The 19,037-nt window shown below is 40.6% G+C and overlaps 1 protein-coding gene across 1 annotated transcript in view; it reads left to right on the plus strand.

Moving 5' to 3' along the window:
- Window positions 1-19,037, plus strand: part of cfap43 (cilia and flagella associated protein 43) — a gene marked incomplete at its 5' end in the record, with an annotated part of 47,518 nt that overhangs the window by 15,566 nt on the left and 12,915 nt on the right. The window contains 14 exons of the mRNA XM_079511810.1: window positions 118-234; window positions 2,662-2,877; window positions 3,760-3,966; window positions 6,387-6,473; window positions 6,703-6,783; window positions 8,009-8,137; window positions 8,236-8,355; window positions 9,231-9,338; window positions 10,305-10,391; window positions 11,570-11,658; window positions 11,796-12,021; window positions 13,304-13,416; window positions 15,814-15,886; window positions 16,377-16,472. Of these exons, the coding sequence (XP_079367936.1) occupies window positions 118-234; window positions 2,662-2,877; window positions 3,760-3,966; window positions 6,387-6,473; window positions 6,703-6,783; window positions 8,009-8,137; window positions 8,236-8,355; window positions 9,231-9,338; window positions 10,305-10,391; window positions 11,570-11,658; window positions 11,796-12,021; window positions 13,304-13,416; window positions 15,814-15,886; window positions 16,377-16,472 (1,749 nt within the window). The remainder of the gene's footprint in view (window positions 1-117; window positions 235-2,661; window positions 2,878-3,759; window positions 3,967-6,386; window positions 6,474-6,702; window positions 6,784-8,008; window positions 8,138-8,235; window positions 8,356-9,230; window positions 9,339-10,304; window positions 10,392-11,569; window positions 11,659-11,795; window positions 12,022-13,303; window positions 13,417-15,813; window positions 15,887-16,376; window positions 16,473-19,037) is intronic.

The raw sequence follows: 19,037 nt of genomic DNA on the forward strand, positions 1-19,037 counted from the left end.
GACATTTTGACTTGCCCATTAGTGTGCCTTGGGGCCGTTGGGGGCACAACATTTTTGAAACCCACTGATCCATACTAAACACATTTGACTTGTTCCACATCCACACCTGTTCTGCAGGCCTTCCACTCTGAGGACGAGGTAAAGAATTACCCCATGAGGGAGCGAACGCAGAAGGAACGTGACGAGCTCTTCAGAGTACAGAGCATCAGGAAGACTGAGATGGCCGACAGCACTGTGAGTCAGTGGTGGGAAAAGCATTCAAATGTTTTACTTAAGAAAAAGAAAGTATCAATACTGCAATATAGAAATACTCTGTTACAAGTAAATGTCCGGAATTCAAAATGTACTTGAGTAAAAGTACAAAAGTAGTCAATAATATATTGTTTAAAAAAAAAAGAACAAAAGTATTGGCATCAAAATGTACTTAAAGTGCTCGTTATGGACAATGTCTTATTTCAAGTTTTCAAATGTGTACAAATCTTTTGAAAATAGCAGATCTACAAGCTTGTAGATTGAGGGGGTTCCAGGGGGTCCAGCAATATTAGTAGGGTAGGGTAAGTGATATTTTTGGGTATATATTTTATATATTTTGATATTAATCATGTTCAGTTTCAGTAACAGGATTCTCCCCGTCTCTTCAGCTGTTTAATAAACAGAAAATACATTTTCAGCCAATCAGGACAGAATACCCAATACCCATTCATCAGCTTAATTATTATAGTGTTCCAGTTCTGATTTGTCTGCTCATTTCTTTGTGTCATCCTTCCAATTTTTTTTTTTTTTTTAATAAAATGGGTTCTCCATCCTTTGTTTAATAAAGAGCTGGAGAGACAATGCAATGAGTACTATCAGATTAATTATACAGCTATTTGACAGTGACACTTATTACAACCATGATGATACGCATTTTGAAAATAGCCGATCTACAAGCTCACAATGTGTCATATGCGATGAATTGTGTGATCTGCTATTTTCAAAAAGTCTTGAACAAATGTGAACAATTTTAAATATGTTTGAAAAAAAACATTAACAACACAAATCTTGTATGGGGGTCCCTGGCACAAAATATTTTCAGATGGGGATCCACAGCCAAACGCATATTAATTAGGGGTCCTTGACATAGGTAAACCCGTATCACGTCTGTCTGACATTATAAGACGGCAAAGCCTGAGATTCACATACCTTTGAACACTGCTGAACAACAAGGCACATATTTTTATGACTTTCTTTTTATATATTTTCTTTTAGTATTTCTCAATCTTATCACACAAACAACAAAACATAGGGGAGGGACACAAAAGACATCTACTGTACAAATAGAGAGACAAACACACCCCACATTCCCCAAAAAGTAGAACAAAAACCATCAACTTAATTTGAAACAGAAATAATATAAGCTGAGTGTGACAAACGTCAGACCTACTAAAAGTCAGCGTGTGTGCGTGTGTGCGCATGCGAGCGTGCGCACGTGTGTGTGTGTGCGCGTGCCTGTGCGTGTGCGCACGTGCGTAGCCTATTCTAAAAAGACAATACAAATTTTATGAGTCGGATTTGGTTTTCTTCCTTCTTGCGGCCAAAACCGTTCAAGTGAAAAACAACTTTGTGGCTGGAATGTTATTTAATGCTCGCCAAAAAATGTTTGTTTCCGCGAGTGTGTCTGAAGTTTGACCTTTTCAACATCGTTACTACTCATGACCTATCTACAGTGGTGAAAAAAGTATTATTTTTTAAAATGTATTTTTTTAAGTAAAAGTATCAATAACGCAATGTAGAAACAATGCACAGACTTTTACAAGTAAATGTCCAGAATAAAAAAAGTATTGGTATCAAAATGTATTTAAAGAACCAAAAGTAGAAAGTACTCATTATGCAGAAGGTCCCATTTCACAAGTTTTCAAATGTAAACAAATGTTTTGAAAATAGCAGATCTACAACTCACAATGCATCGCAATGCGACACATTGTGAGCTTGTAGATCGGCTATTTTCAAATAGGCAAAGTTTAAATAGGGCTGAAGTGGTTTATGTATGTTTTGCAATAATAATCCAAATCAGTACATTTACAACTGTACAATTGTAGTGGATTAAAAAGAAAAAGTACAATATTTGACTTTGAGATGTACAGTAGTGGAGAAGACAAATCTAAATTGTACTCAAGTAGAGTACTTGAGTAATGTACTTTACACCACTGCCTTTCTACATAATTATAAAGCTTTGTGGTTCAGAATAAGTAGGAGTTATCACTGGTAGAGAACCACACTGTGGATAAAAGAGATGCTCTCGGGGCTGAGAAATGACCACCTTCCATTCCACCTTTTATTACATACTGTACCACAGTCATAACGTGTCCCTGAACCGTTAGTGGAAACATGCCACTCCCCCCAGAGTGAATAGGAGGATTAAAGGACCACGTCACCCAAGCCAGGCGTTAGCGTCGCTCAAAAATGAAAAATGGCCCTCGTGTGAAGTGAGGGGCGCTCTTAACATCATACATCATTATACATCACATTCCGTGATCAGCCAATCAAATCATCGCTGTGAGGCGATCAGCCAATCAAATCATTGTTTGTTTTCACACAAACAGACAAACCTCCAAAGCAGGGCATAAAAAAAAAAAGCTCAATTAAAAAAAATAAAGCAAACATTTGTCCCTTAACATTCAGCGCCAGCGGGAAGAGGCTACAGAGAAGAAGTCCAGTGTACTGGTCAGTGGAAAAGAGGATGAGGAGCAGCGGGAGGAGGAGGAAGGCCAGGAGGTGGAGAACGCCGCTCTGAGCGGGAGTCTCAGCGCTCACTTGGGATGTTCAAACCCTTACCTTTACCATCAGTTCAACCTGCACTTCAGAGAGCAGAAGATCAACCAGATAACCCTGCTACAGGTACAGTACAGCAGTGGTTCTCAGCCTGTGGGTCAGGACCCCCAGGGGGCTCCCCACATGATTGAGGGGTGTCCCTCCCAGATGACAGTAAAGTGACAATTTAAGGATTTTTAATACCTAATACCTAAAAAAATATATATATATCAAAAGACCATTGCTGCAGCTGCAGAAGCAAAAGCAGGTCAAACATTGGCCAAATTGTCAAATAATAAAATAAACTAAATATCTTGAAAATAGCTCACAACACCAAATATTATCTGTGGAACCGAGTCAAACTAAGGCCTATAAATCCAAGTGCTTGTCAGGGTGGGGGGTCCCCAGTGCAAATATGATTATTCTGGGGGGTGGCGGCCTGAAAAGGTTGAGAACCACTGCAGGGATATCAAACGTGCAAATGCAAATTCGTCAGTGTAACAAGGTAACCAGAGGTGTGCGTAGTTGAGCTGCTAAGCTGTGATCTCCCTCAGCCAGAACTTGTTTTGGTGTAATCAGCAGTCTCTGGTGGACAATAATTTGAGTGATGTGCATAGTACGGCACATGCATATGTAGGCCTACATGCGTAGGCTACATGCTTAAAATACTACAGTAGCTTTGCACTCATGGGCTCAATCAATTATACCATAGCAATGATTTTTATATAGCATTCCCAAACTAGTTTTAGAGCACTGAAAAAATTAAAACAATGTTCTTGTAATTAAAGGATATCAAAACAACAATTAAATTAAGCAAAGACGATACAAATGTACTGTATGTAGAAAAGGAGTGTTTTGAGAAATAATTTATCTGGCTTTGACCCTGACTTTGTTTACCTACATTCCCCCCGGCACAGTATATTTCACAACAGAGGTATTTACTTCCTCCCCCAATCTTTCCACATCTAGGAAGTCATTTATCAGGTGAAGACGGCTTTCAACGGTGAGTTTGAGGCGGTGTACAAACGCAAGCATCAGGAGATCAGCCGCGTCATGGACAAAAACAGGCGCATCAGGGAAATCATGGCAGATCTGAACCTCCAGGGAGTGCTGTGGGAGCCTGGCCTGGCAGACAGTGAACAACCCCATAGGATGCTCACTGCAGCAGACTCAGAGGTAACTTCAGGACGAAACTATCCAATTATTATTTATTAAATTGTTCTGCAATTGTCGATTACCTTTTATATATAGTTTTTGGGCGTTTTTCTGTCTTTATTAATACAACACTTTGAGACCCACCAGCCTATAGGGCTTGTGGTTGGAGAATGCCCATCGCCAACACTCACAGGATCATCATCTTCTATTTACTGAGGGCAGAAAATGAACATGTCCATCCATGAACATCCTCAGGGCTGACGATTGCTTATATCTGAAATATGTCCTGGTTTTTTTTGCCCTCAATAAATGGATGATGATGATGATGGACCTGTCAACGCTGGTATTCTGTTTGTTTTGTTACTTGTCACAGCAGCGTGCCTGACATAGTTTAGTAGTTTGACACGGGGGGTTGGTTGTAAATAATAATATAGTATAACAATAATGTCAGATAGTATATAAATGGTATAGTATAATAATATTAAGAAAATATATACAGTATAGTGGTGCACTGGTGTATTATAATATAGTAGAAATCCACAGTCGTGCTCCATGGAGAGTCCTGTTCTGCAACCCTTTTCATATCAAGGACCCCCAGTTTGATATGCATTAGGCCACGGACCCCCATGTTATGCCATTTTTAAATCTCTGGGAAGAGAATCCAGTCGTCACAGTAACATTCTTAGTGTTACCTGTTGAGACGTTGAGACGTTGTGACGAAGCGGAGAACCAGTAGCTTAAAAGATTTGGAGCTGTTGCTGCTTTTACTCTTTATCTTCTGCTTAGAAACACTGATTCTCCTCTGAACCAAGTAGGTGGTCTGTGTCAACCCATTTAGAATTAGACCGGAGAGTAGACCCATTCTACAAAGGCCTTCTGAAATCACTATAAAGATTTTTTTTTAAATGTAAAAAAGTTGCAGATGTACAAGCTCGCAGCCCGACACAAAGTGACACGCTGTGGGCTTGTATATCTGCTATTTTTGAACAGCCAAAAAACGAAAATACACAGACGCTTTCCCGGTTTTAACGGGTTAAAGTAACCCTCATTAAGTAATAAAGTAATCATCAGAATCTGTTTAGGTCTACTGGCCACGTAACTTCCCATGAGAGGAATATGATTTGGAGCATTGCTCTCACATTGACGAAAACAATACAATACACTTAGCCTAGTTACAGTAAAAAAGTATAACAGAATAGTAAAAATGTAAATATACATAACAAACATAAAAAATATATACATAACAAACATATAAAATATGAATGATAATGTGTATATTGAGTATTGGTGTGAGCAATATGAACAATGTGAACAGTAAGTAATATTTGTAACTCATTCATGTATTGCGCAGCCCTGTTATAAATATAGCAATAATAACATGCAAAAAGTGTGTGTGTGTGTGTGTGTGTGTGTGTGTGTGTGTGTGTGTGTGTGTGTGTGTGTGTGTGTGTGTGTGTGTGTGTGCGTGCGTGCGTGCGTGCGTGCGTGCGTGCGTGCGTGCGTGCGTGCGTGCGTGCGTGCGTGCGTGCGTGCGTGCGTGCGTGCGTGCGTGCGTGCGTGCGTGCGTGCGTGCGTGCGTGTACGATTACATCACTGCGTAGTTCATGCAATATGTGAGATATTGCAATGGGAAGCTCTTGGCAATGTTACCATCAAGTTAAGAAACAAAACATAGTGAACTACAGCTATTAAAAATGTGAAACACACCATACAGCTACCCATGGTGATATGAGATGATGTGTGGCAGCTGGTCTAACTCAGTGGTTCTCAGCCTTTTCAGGCCGGGACCCCCCCACCCTGACAAGCACTTGGAATTGTAGGAGTTGAAGCATTACATTTTGTTTGACTCGATTCCACAGATACATTTGTGAAATTAGCTCATCTACAAGATTGTAGATCGTCTATTTGACAATTTGGCCAATACCAGTTTGCCTTTTTATGCAGTAATGGTCTTTTTACTTTTCTTTCCTTTTTTGTAGGTATTAAAAAAGGTCTTAAAAGTCTTAAATTGAGACCCCCCAAAACAATTATGTGGGGAACCCCCTGGGGGTCCCGACCCACAGGTTGGGAACCACTGGTCTAACTAACAGATGTGTTGTACATACATATCTTTGACCCAAGTGGCGTGCACAGATAGACACTAGGGGGTGCTAGAGCACCCCCTGCCCTTTTGGCAATGTGCCCTTTAAAAAAAAATGAAAAAAAACTTTTATTTTTATTTTTTATTTTTTTTGTACAGTGTACACTGTACAGTATGTGGACCATGGTGACATTGATCAATAATAAAAAGCTTCTAATATATTATTTAGTCCCCAGAATCTATAAATCCCACACTATTTAGGCAACCGGCCGGTTCCACGCGCTGCACAAGGTGCCCTTTTTTTTCCTTGAGCACCTGCCCCTCTAAATGTCTGTGCACGCCCCTGTTTGACCCAACACAGATCACAGTAGAAAGGTACCTGACTCCAGAGCAGCGAGAGAAAGAAGAGCTACGTAAAGCCGAAGAGCAAAGACGTCTGGCTGACATGGTAGCATATCTAGTATCTACAATATATCACTTTACATGTGTTGGGCTGTTGTTTGACTTTTCTGATTTAGCTCTACACTAAATATCTTTGCAGAAAATAAATGTACTTGTGTATCTGCTAATGTGCGAAAGTTACACCAATGCTACAAATGTTTTCGACAAACATGGATGCTGGGGTTAAGTGGTTTCTATAATGACTGTTTTTAATCTGGTTTTTGCTTTAATTCCAGGCTGACAACATCAGAGAGACGGCTCTGGGTGGCATGATGGGTGGGGTGCTTGAAGTGAAAAAAGAGGACATCTTGAAAATGGTTTGCCAAAGTTGAAATCACACAAATCATCCAAACGTTTATTGGGATAAGGCTGATGTGCAGAAGATTATTTTGCAATACAATGTAATTTTGGGAATAGGGTGTTTGAAAAACAAGTTCTTGCATAAATTAGAGAACGGCAGATAACCCAACTTTACCCGTAGTACCATACACCTCAGACTTCATGATTTGTTTCCTAATAGTGTGCCTAATAGTATTTTATTGTTTAACACAATTTAACTTGTTAAACGTGTTAGTATTTGATGAATAAAATGTGCGTTACAGCACCAGATTTGTTGACTAAAAGCAACGGAACTCCCCCAGTTCAAATGATGAAAAGCTGTTGGATCACAGAGATACTTTCCAGATGGGGGAGTGTGAACTTCATGCTGAGATCCTGGCTGACCTCAGGGGTTTAAGGCAGTTGTTTATGGAGTGACGCCACTCTCAAGCACAGAGTTGAGGAGCTCAGAGACAATCTTCCTATAAATAAACTCCTCTTTTGCATCAGAACTGCAGACTCACTTTTCCACCGTAATCTGAAGACTCACCTCTTCAGACTCCACCTCAGCCCCTAAAGCACGTCACCCTCCCTGTACCCCTTCTTGCCTCCACCTCCTCTTTTGATGGAGTCTAGTGACCAGTGGTGGAAAAAGTACTCAATTTGTTTTAATTAAGTAAAAGTATCAATACTGCAATTTAGGAATACAAGTGAGCTTGTAGATCAGCTATTTTCAGATGTAGGGCTGAAGTGGTTAATGTATCCTTTCTAATAACAATCTACAAAGTAATTCAAGTTTTCAAATAATTGCAGTGGAGTAGAGTAAAAAGTGTAACATTTGCCTCTGAGATGTAGTGGCGTAGAAGTAAACGTACAGAAAATTGGAAATACTTCTATGAAGTAAGAATTCCTCAGTATACTTAAGTACAGTACTTGAGTAAATGTACTTAGTTACTTAGTACTTTGCAGTAGCCTACACCACTGCAACAAAGATATGGCTACTATCCAGACAGATAAATGATTGATGGAACCTGTTTTTGGTCAGATCACGTGAAAGCAGTACAAGTGATTTTACAGTGTCTATTGCATAGAACTGCTATAAATAATTATTAATTAATTACATGCAAAATATGTAAATGTGTGTGGACACACCTATTACATCAGTGTATAGTTCATGTAATTTGAATGTGTCTTTTTTACTAGGTGTATTATATTCTCTTGCAGGACATACCTGAGCCACAGTTTATTTTGAACAAGCCAGACATTCAGTGGAACGAAGAGGAAAAAAAGATTGCCAAAGAATATGAAAAGAAAACCAAAGAACTGATTGAAGAAAAGGAGAAATACAGGAAGGTATACAATGGCTTGGCTGAATTTCGACTTCACCATGAGGACAAACTTTGTTTATTACAACTGAACATGATTGATGACTGAATGTTCTTCTCCTGTAGATCCTTGAAAGTGAAATGAAGAAGCTACAGGGATCCATCAAAGATGCTACTCAGGGCTTCGACGAAACCTTAAGAAAGCTATTTGAAAGGAAGGTGAAATCTGAGATGGTTATATGTCAGGTGAGCCAACACACTGACTTACACGCACACATAAAATGTGTGCAGGTTTCATGTCTTTATATGTATCAATAAAATCAATCTATACATCAACACTCAAGCTTGATTCATGATGAGTCACATCATATTTTGTTGACAGGCTTTTACTCAGTCCTCTGGCTTTGGTCGTTGAATTTTATTGTATTTTAAAGGAGATTAATATTATAAGGTGTAGCCTTATAATGTGATTGTACTTCAAAGACAATCTGCTGATTTGTGATGTAACTTTCCCCTTCTCCCCTGTATTTGAACCCGGAAGTGCTCAGATTGTTTACCATTGAGCTAATAGTGCCTGACTGCTTGCTCGGGGATAAATTGAATCTTGACCTTCAGGTCAAAATTTGTGTCAGATCCTGTGTCTAGGTGAGACACGATCTAAATATCTCACCCCAATTGTATAAATTATGTTGCATTAACATACTTTACCATACAGATTGGACAAAATTGCATTTTATTCATAAAAGAAAAGTTACATATTACTTTTGGACTTTTGGCTCTTTTGGATGTTTTTTGTTTGGTTTCCATTATAACCAGAAACTCCCAAGGGGGAGGTACATCATAAAAAACAAACTCATAGCTGATCTACAAGCTTACAGTGTGTTGCAGCTTGATGAGTTGCGAGCTTGTACATCTGCTATTTTCACTATTTAAGAAATTGCTTTAGAAAGTCCAGGGTAACCAGAACTCAGGGTCTGTAGCCTACTACAGTAGCCTACTACAGTATACTCTGAGTGTGACAGCAAATTCTATAATTGGCTTGGTTCCGTTCTCAATGTCTGTGATGTTTTATCACACAGGAAGAGCTGTTATCAATGTGTGTGATGTTCTATATCATACAGGAAGAGCTGAAGATCGCCAACCTGGTTTATTCCATCCTCATAGAGGAAGAGATCAACAACCGAGAGACAGAGCTCGGCCTCAAGCTTGAGAAGAAGACAGCCTGCAAGGTATAAACCATCGAGTTATATATGGTATAAACCCTGTGAATCTCAACCTTTTCCATTTGAATCACCTTACTTACTTCACTCCTCTTTGTCCCCTATGGGACATAAGGCTTAAATCCATTCTATTCGATCCCTGGCAGCATGTTGCGCCTCTCCCCAGGACAGGTGTGTTGTGTCACAGTTCTGCGCCAGGTGGTTTTGGGCCTCCCAGGTTTTCTTTTGCCTGGTGGTGTACATCTTTAAACCACCTTTCATCGCGGTCCTGCTCCATCCTCAGTACATGTTCTAGCCGTCTCACTCAGGCGTCTGTGTGTAATGTCCTTGGCGATGCTCCGGCTCCCTGTTTGTTTGTACAGTTCATTCTTGGATTCATTGTTCAATGTTATTAGGCCAAATGATGATCTGGCATATTCTTCTGAGACATCTGTTGTGTTCCATTTTCCAGGTGATTTGAATCACCTGCAGTCTGTTATGCATTAGTCCAGTGCTCCATAACCTTTTCAGGCCGTGGCCCCATAAAATAATCATATTTGAACTGGAGAACCCCCACCCTGACAAGTACTTGGAATGTAGGAGTTGAGGCATTCCGTTTAGTTTGACTCGGTTCCACAGATAAATATTGTGGAAAATATTGGTTCCATTTGTATGTTCTCTGAGTTACAGACCTGTAACAGTCCATCTGGGCCCCTGGTGGTTTCCGGACCCGATGTTGAGAATCAGTGGTGTACACACCCAGCTCTTACAGTCATGCTCGGGTATTTACAGCTTCTGTGATGCAGATGTTTTCATGCATGTGCTATCCGGGCAATGGCATCCTCTAAAAAATTCCAAATCAATTGCCCATCGCTAAATAGACTGACATGCATTGCAAGAACTAACTTGTGTATGGCATCTTAATTCCCTTGGCTTTGAGACGACCCGTCACCTTGATGTGCTCAGATCTCTTATAACTTGCATTTTTCTTCACAGAATGAAACTGGCGAAGAGCTTGAGAAACACAAACACGATGTGGAAATGTTCCGCGAGTCCTACGACAATGTTGTGGCCGAGGACAAGGTAAGGATGGTGGTATGCAGTGGGTCATTGTTAGATAATTTCTGATATACCGTTTTGTTGTATGACCCCTTGACCTCATGGCCTGCTTAGTCTCTCACTCTGTGAATTGTATCCTCAACTCTGCTCTTGGTCAGACTGGCTTCTGTGAAGGCCAAAACTATACACCAGGGACAAATTAACATTTGTTTGCCAGACTGTCCGTCTGTGTTTGTGACTTGATATCCCATAACCATATCTTGGGTATAAGGAGTTATTTTGACGTCAGGAACAAACGAACGTCGAGAACACTTGTGTTTATCCATCACTTGTTCCTACGTAATTTGTACTATATAATCCTACTCATAACAATTGTACAGTAGGACCTCCATCATTGATTTTGACAAATTGCTGTATCGTGTAGAGGCTGTGATCTGAGACTTGTGAACAAAGAAATAACCTGAATTAAGATCAAACTAAAATTACTTTACCTTAATTCCTCCATTTCTTGTGTCTGCTTCATCGATTATTTCAGGTAATACCTTTTTCATGCATTTTGACTATTCTGTGTGTATCATTTATAACTTACGACTGCCTATCACTTTTATGTTTTATACTAAATATATACTGATTACTTGGTCTTTAAAACAGCTAAAACTACTTTTAATGATTATCCTTCTAAATGATTACCATTTACCTCACATTGACTATATCCAAAGTAGTGAACTTAAAGTATTCCTGTTAAGGCTAAATCTTAAACTTAACAATCTAAAAGACTTAACCTTATAACCTTAACAGTCTAAAAGTTTATTAATATAGTTTAACATTATAACATTAGTTTCAAAAGGGTATAATAACCATTTTGGTAAATTGCATTCTAAATTCCCCCTGTCTGGGTTTTATGATGGAACACCAATTATAATATAATGACTTTAAAGGTATTATTACATTTCCAGAGTTTCACTCTGATATCAAAGAATTATACAACCTTTCTCATTCTCATCATTATCAAATTAGCCACTTCCTATCAAAATTGAGGAAGTATTACTCAAATATAATAATAATTTAAAACAGTCTAACAAGACCCCATTAAGATCCATATTCCTATTACTAAATTTCCATCAGTCATATCAACGTACCACACAGTAAAAGGTTGAATCCAATCCAATATGCAATAAATAATGTTCTCTATGTCTCACAAGCTTATGGATAAAGGATTCAGAAAGGAGTTCTTTGATTTACCTGGACACGTCGTTGATCACCTGTATAAGCTATACAAGCGCAGACCCAGGTTGGTAGAATTTTAACTGAGAACAGCCACAGTCACAAATTAAATGCATTTAACTGAATTGCAAAAATACTTAACGGTTCAAAAGCAGGAAATAAAAACAATGTGCAGCGTTTATTTGACACTGTCTTGTGTCTCAGATTGCAGAAGAGAAGCCCTCAGACTGTCGACAACAACAGCAGCAGCAGCAACAACCCGTATAAAGACGGGCCTGTGTGCGGCTGGTCTGCAGCCGAGGAACTCGGCCAGACACTGAAGGGAATGAGGGATTTGGACGGAGCAGAGAACATGCCTGAAGGCCTGGATTCATCCATCTGGGAGAAGTTCTGCCTGCTCCGCACAGCCAAAGTACAGTGTGAGCACCAGGTGAGAACATATAGTAAATACTTTCCATTATGCCCTAGACCATTTTCCAAACAATGGGACCCATTTTTGTGGGTTGTGAGTAAATGTCCCTTAATGTTTATTTCAAGGTTCAAACATTTTCCAAAGAATGTTTTCATTCTCAGTAGACCTATTAAAATGTGTCGCTATATTTTCACTATTAAATAGAGCATACAGTAAGTGGTTAATTCATAATGTATTTTTGTACGTTTGAGGTCTTGGGGAAACACCAAATTTCTCTTTTGCATCTCAAGCTGAAAGGTTTGGGAACCCCTGCCCTAGGCTGTTTAGCACGCTGTGCGTTGTTGCGTATATTAGCCAGGATATTCACATAAACACCACCACCACACAAGTACGACGTGCTTCTGCATGGCTGCATATTTTGCAAATGCTTGTTTTCGGATGTTTTGAATGTCTGAGGTTTGGAAATGAGGCATGATAATTAACAGCGGTTGGGAATCCTTTATCCTTGACTTGCATTATGAAGACAGAGCATGTGTATCATTTCACGGTTCAGATGGATTCTGTCACTTATAAAAACTAATCAGGTGTATCTCCACCTGGTAGGAGTTACGTTTGTTAATCAACTTAAAGCCTCAGTGAAACGGACCTGAGATACAACTGTACTTGGTCTACTTGGTACTTCGCCAGCAATAGCCGATCTACACAACAATGTGACGCACCACAACAATCGCCCACCCCCATATCACAATAACCCCCACCACTACAACCCCATAACCACACCCCACATACCCCATTTCCTGGCTGTGCCCTGGGTTGACTCCCACTGTGTCAGTTTGCTTGCTGCAAGTGCCTTAGTGCCTGATGCGGTGCCCTCACTGCCCTGCCAGACTTATCCTTCGTCCACGTAGAGGTCCACGTTTCTGATGTGGTCCGCCCACGTGACACCAAAGTGCCATTCGTAGCATTCTTGTGTGGACGCCATCCGGAGCCTTTTCATGCTGTGCTGTGAGCGTCCATGTCTGGGCCCCATAAAAGGGCCCCATAAAAGGCATTATAGTTTTAAGATAAGATAAGATATACTGTACGGTTTGAAAATAGCTGAAGTGCTCCTTGAACCACTCAAGACCTAAATTGTTTGTCGTATGACGTATAGCAAAAATAGCCTATCTACAAGCTCACCTTGTGCTGTACATCTATTTTCGCTATTTTTAATCTGCGGGCGTTAGGTTGAAAGTGTTTAACTGAAATGCTTAAATTTTGCAAATGCTGAGAGAACATCTTTCGTGCGTGTCCTTTGTAGGTCAAAATGAAGGCTTTGACCCTTGTTGAGATGCAGGCTTTCCTACAAAAGAGAATTGATGATGATGACGGCGCCAAACAGCAAATTAAGATGCTAACTGACGAGCTTAATGGGTATGAATTTGTTGTAAAAGGTTAAATGCTACTGAAAATCAACCATAACCAGTTGTTGGTAACTACATTACTTATTTAGCAGCTGGGGGAAAAAGGATTCACATTGCAGTATTGTAAAAGTTATTCAATTAAATTCCATCTTGAGTTTGCAAATATTTGACATTATGACTATAATATCCTTTGGACTACACTTCATTAGATACAGGATATCGTTACTGTGCAGAAACCTTATATCTCCATATTTAAACTTAACTAAATAGCTGCCTTCGTCATAGTACGGCGTCACACAAAAGTAGCAAAAAAGCTCTTCACTATTTTTGAAAGATTTTGAAAATGCAAGTAAAAGAAAAACAAGAGCTTGTGACTAAATAATAACTAGAGCTCAGGTTCTTTTTTCAATTTCCTGAAAAGTAACCATTGGTTTCTACCTGACAGCAAAGATATTCACATGCTCAAAAATAAAAAAAATAAAACCTTCCTTGAGTGAATGACCTTTAGTGCACTGACTCATCCTACAGTAGCTCATTAAAGGAACAGATTGCATCCTTGTCGAGCATAATGAAACATAAACACCCCTTGGCTTAAGACTAAGCAGAGTTTCTGGGCACCAGGATACGTTTATACAGCGGAGTATATGACGCCTCCTTACATGGTGATTCGTGTTTCTCAAAACATGGATTAATACAATGCGTTATATGGAGCGAATTGCCACTGGCTCTGACTCACAGCGGACTATGCAGTCAGTGTTCCGGGCAGCCTAGCTATGTTCAGCACGCAGCCTATCTGATGCAGGACAGGGCATTACTGCTAGGTGACACACGTTATAATAATAATAATAATAAAACTTTATTTATATAGCACCTTTCAAATTTGCATTACAAAGTGCTTTACAACAACAACAACGTTATGACGAAGCCAATTCCTCCAACATAATTAATTTGAGAGAGTGAAGACTGTTTATACTTGGTCGTACAAAAACGGCCAATCCACAAGCTCGCAACACATCACCTTCGCGGCATGTTGATTGGCAACGAGCTTGCACCTGGATATCAGCTATTTTCACTCGACAGAACCCGAAGAGTGCATACCTAGATTCCCTTAACTTAACCCTATGTTTCCTCAAGCTTATACCCAACTCCAACCACAACCCCAACCCCAAAACTGAGGGGAGATACTGTAGGGCTGAGGGGTTGACACTAAGGTCTCAGAGTCACTTGTCCATCTGGCAAGTACAGATCATGTTCTACTTGCCCAAAGGTCATGCCTACTTGCCCGAAAAGTAAAGTGTCCATTACAAATTGAATTACCACTCAATTTAATACTTTAATACCGTTTTTTACTTTCTGGGGCTGTGCGATAAAAAAAATACCTTGATTATTCCAAAAACCTACATGTATAGCTATGAACATCACTATGTGTTCACATTTGTTATGTTTATATATATAAGTGTAGCAACAGTGAAAACAGAATGAACAGTGCTCTTATTTTACATTCCACAGAGCAGAAGACTCTGGCCACGTTCAGGTGTTTAGACAGATATCTTGTGTTGTGTTTATAGACGGTTGCGTTCCCCTCTCAAACGAGGGTGGGGCAACCTGGTGGGGCAACCTGAAAGCAAACGCCACCTGCCTGAAAGTTTTATTTGGGCAATCCTTAGTGTCAACACCTGGGGCTGAGGCAGTGGTGGAAACTTAGGAAAAGAGAAGGGAAGCCGCACACTCATATGCTCCAAAGGATAAATTTATTGACGACGTTTCGAGCCAAGGCTCTTCATCTGGTCATTTGACATCACTATGTGTTCACATTTGTTATGTTTATATATATAAGTGTAGCAACAGTGAAAACAGAATGATATTTCTACTCCACTACATCTCAGAGGAAAATAATGTACTTGTTACTTCACTGCAATTATTTGAATGCTTTAGTTTAATTATTAACACAAAACATTCATTAACCGATTAAGCATTGTTACATATTTTGGCAATTCGAAAACAGACAATCTACAGTCTACAAACTCACATTGTTTCGCGATACGATACTTTTACTTTGGTACTATAATAATATTTTAATGGCATTTTGTAAACACTTTTGTAAAATTTTGAATATTGGCTTAGGCTATAACAGAATTTTTATATTGTAGTATTGTTACTTTTACTTGTCTCAATCCTAAACCAATGATTTGATGACAGCCGGCAGGAGACGCAATTATTGGTTTAGGAATGAGACAAAAACTAAAGAATCTTCATGGGGTGTGTAATTGACAGACAATAAGTATTTTTTAGGGTGAACTATCCCTTTGAGTACCTTTTCCACCACTGGGGTTGAGGGTTAACATAGAGCTGACCCCACATAAGAGAGTCCTATAAACACAGCGTTACTTTTTCCTTTTTACGCCAGGCTTCGTGAGGAGAAGATCCGTTTCCTTCTGGACATCATGGTTCATCTGGTGATGAAGCAGGGCCAGGTGGAGGTAGGGACGGGACCATATGGAAATGACATGTCACCATTATTTGTGGCAAATATATTTGTGATTACTCCGATTAGTGATATTATCTCGATAATCCAAATATTGAAACTTAAAATGGCACTTTTGTCAACCACTTGAACCTCCAGCTTCCCTATTCTGGGGGGAACATTTGCCAAAAATAGCCAATCTACAAGCTCACAGCCAGTTGTTCCAACGCAATGCATTGTGAGCTTGTAGATCTGCTATTTTTCACGACTTGATTTGTGCAGAGTGAAACGAGCGTACCAAACCAAAAGTGCTCTTTACAAGTGCTCTTTACAAGTCTGTTTTTATTAAATACTGTTTCATAGTTTTAAGAAGCACTGAAGTAGGACAATTCCACGCTAAATTAAAATCTCTGCAATACGATTATGTAAAACAGGTGTTTTTTGTTGTTGTTGTAGTTGTTTTTTATCACGATAAACAATAATAAGGATTATGGTCCCATCCCTAGGTGGAGGCACCGGCCACTGGAGACATCATTACTGACTACTCTGACACAGTGCTGCAACACAGGAGTGTAGTGGAAGACCTCAACGGAAAAGTCCGGGTCAGCATTGAGCACTTTCCCTTTCTACACCTCTTAACCTCTTTGTGGCTTTTCATTTCAAGGACGCCACAAATCTACACTGTAAAAACCTTGAATAATTAGCATCATTTAACTCTGAGAGTGTACAAATGTAACCATTTGGTTTCATTTGCACACTCTTATAGAGTTGACAGGCCCGTAAGGTTCCATTTGTTTCCAAACTATCAATCATTTAGTTGAATCCCTGGAACCCCCTCGAAGGACCCCTGGAGGTCCTCAGATGCCACTTTGAGAACCAGTGCTCTTAACTGCTTGAACCCATAGAGTATATAAAAGGATAGAGACTGAACTGGCGCAAAGCTCCGCCCCCCCAGCTATTCATGTCAGTGGAAGTTGCTCAGTGGCGTTTTGAAGCACCCGGAAGACTGCCGGAAGTCCCTCCTCCGGACCTCAACTTTGAGGTCCGGGGTGACGTATGCAACCGAGCGCTCAATGTTAAAGCCCAGCTGCACGGGGTTTCCCGGTCATGAATCCACGGGTCCGCCTGTAGTCCCTCCTCCTACCACTAGGGCCCAGACCTTCAACGTTGAATAGCCTCACTGGCCCCTTGCTTGAACCCTAGAATCCCTATTCCATTACTTCCAATACTAAGTATAGAGGGTGTGCGCGTGGGCGGCATGTCATCATCATCGTACCAGGAAGTTACAGTATGCGGGAATGTGGCAAAAAGAAAACGACTTTCCGGCCTTGACAGCCGATACATCCTATCTGATTGCATTAAACGACATTAAATGACGTTAAACTCACTTTGCCACTCACTTAATATCCTCTATAGACTTGTCATAACTCAATGTTCAGCGAAAACAGCAGATTTACAAGCTCACAACACGTCACAACATTGAGATGCATTGTGAGCTTGTAGATCTGCCATTTTTGCTATTTGAAGTATAGTATATAGCAGTGGTTCCCAAAGTGTGGTCCGGGGACCCCCAGGGGTCCTTGAGGGAGTTCCAGGGGGTCCACAGCCAAATGATAGTTAGGAACCAAATGGACCCTTATGGGTCTGTAACTCTGAGTTTACAAATGGAACCAAATGGACCCTAACAGGTCCATTTGGTTCAATTTGTACACTCTCAGATCGTTAAATGAACATTGATTTTACTATATAAATTGGGGGTCCCAGATATAGAAATGTCTGTAGACTAACATGCATGTCAAACTGAGGGTCCTTGAAATTAAACAGGTTGAGAATCACTGAGCCGTAAATATCTTCTCTTATGGGGGTCCCTGGCATATATTTTCAAATGGGGGTCCGCGGGCTAATAAATGTCAATTTGGGGATCCTTGACATGAAAAAGTTTGGGAACCACTGGTATATAGGATTCCAAGGGGTTAACATGTGACGTGAGCGTTTGGGCAAGGCTTTGGGAAGCGAGGACGCGCGCACTGATGATAGTTCCATACACAAAGAAGCTGCTATGGTGTCAAGTCACACCATTAACTGGGAAATGTATACAGTACAATGCAAGTATAACGGTATGAGTAAATGGCGAACTATGCCACCTAGGAAAAGTAACATTTACTCAAATACTGTGCTTAAGTACATCTTTTAGGTATACTTTTACTTTACTGGGGTATTTCCAATTTTCAAAACCTTTACTTCTACTCCACTACATCTCTGAAGAAAATATTGTACTTTTACTCCACTACCTTTATTTGAAAACAGTATTTACTAGTTACTTACATACAAGCTCCCTATAAATATTTTGGCTATTTTCAAAAGCTTATTAATTATTCATTTTCAAAAACTTGAAATGAGACATTCTGCATAATGAGCACTTTTACTTTTTGCACATTAAGTATATTTTGATGCCAATAATTTTGTACTTTTACTCAAGTAAATTTTGAATTCCGGACTTTTACTTGTAATGAAGTATTTCTACGTTGTGGTATTGATACTAAGAATTTGAGTTATTTTTACACCACTCAGTTAAACCACTAAAGGCATGTTTAAACAATGTAACTCCATAAAGGTTTGTTGTACGTTTAATGATAAGCCAGGGGCGTGGCAGCAAGTACAAATATGTCGGCTTTATTTTTCAATCGCCATTATTAAAATGTGTGTTTTGTTTGCATATGAGCTCCATGATTATGAGTCAGCGGCGGTCACTATGGTGCTCAACAATACATAACCATACTAAATAAAACATAATCCCCATGAGTAAAAGGGAAAAGATCAAACCAGGCCAGGGTGGAGGCTCACCACCACCATGGGGAGGCTGCCAAGGGTGGAGGGAATCCCCGTCAACTGTGGCGCGCACGCACGCACACGCGCGCGCGCACACGCGCGCGCGCACACGCGCGCGCGCACACGCGCGCGCGCACACGCGCGCGCGCACACGCGCGCGCGCACACGCGCGCGCGCACGCGCGCGCGCACACGCGCGCGCGCACACGCGCGCGCACACGCGCGCGCACACGCGCGCGCGCACACGCGCGCGCGCACACGCGCGCGCACACGCGCGCGCACACGCGCGCGCACACGCGCGCGCACACGCGCGCGCGCACACGCGCGCGCACACGCGCG

This window comes from Electrona antarctica (genome assembly GCF_951216825.1).
Source record: "Electrona antarctica genome assembly, chromosome: 10".
Classification (NCBI taxonomy): Eukaryota; Metazoa; Chordata; class Actinopteri; order Myctophiformes; family Myctophidae; genus Electrona; species Electrona antarctica.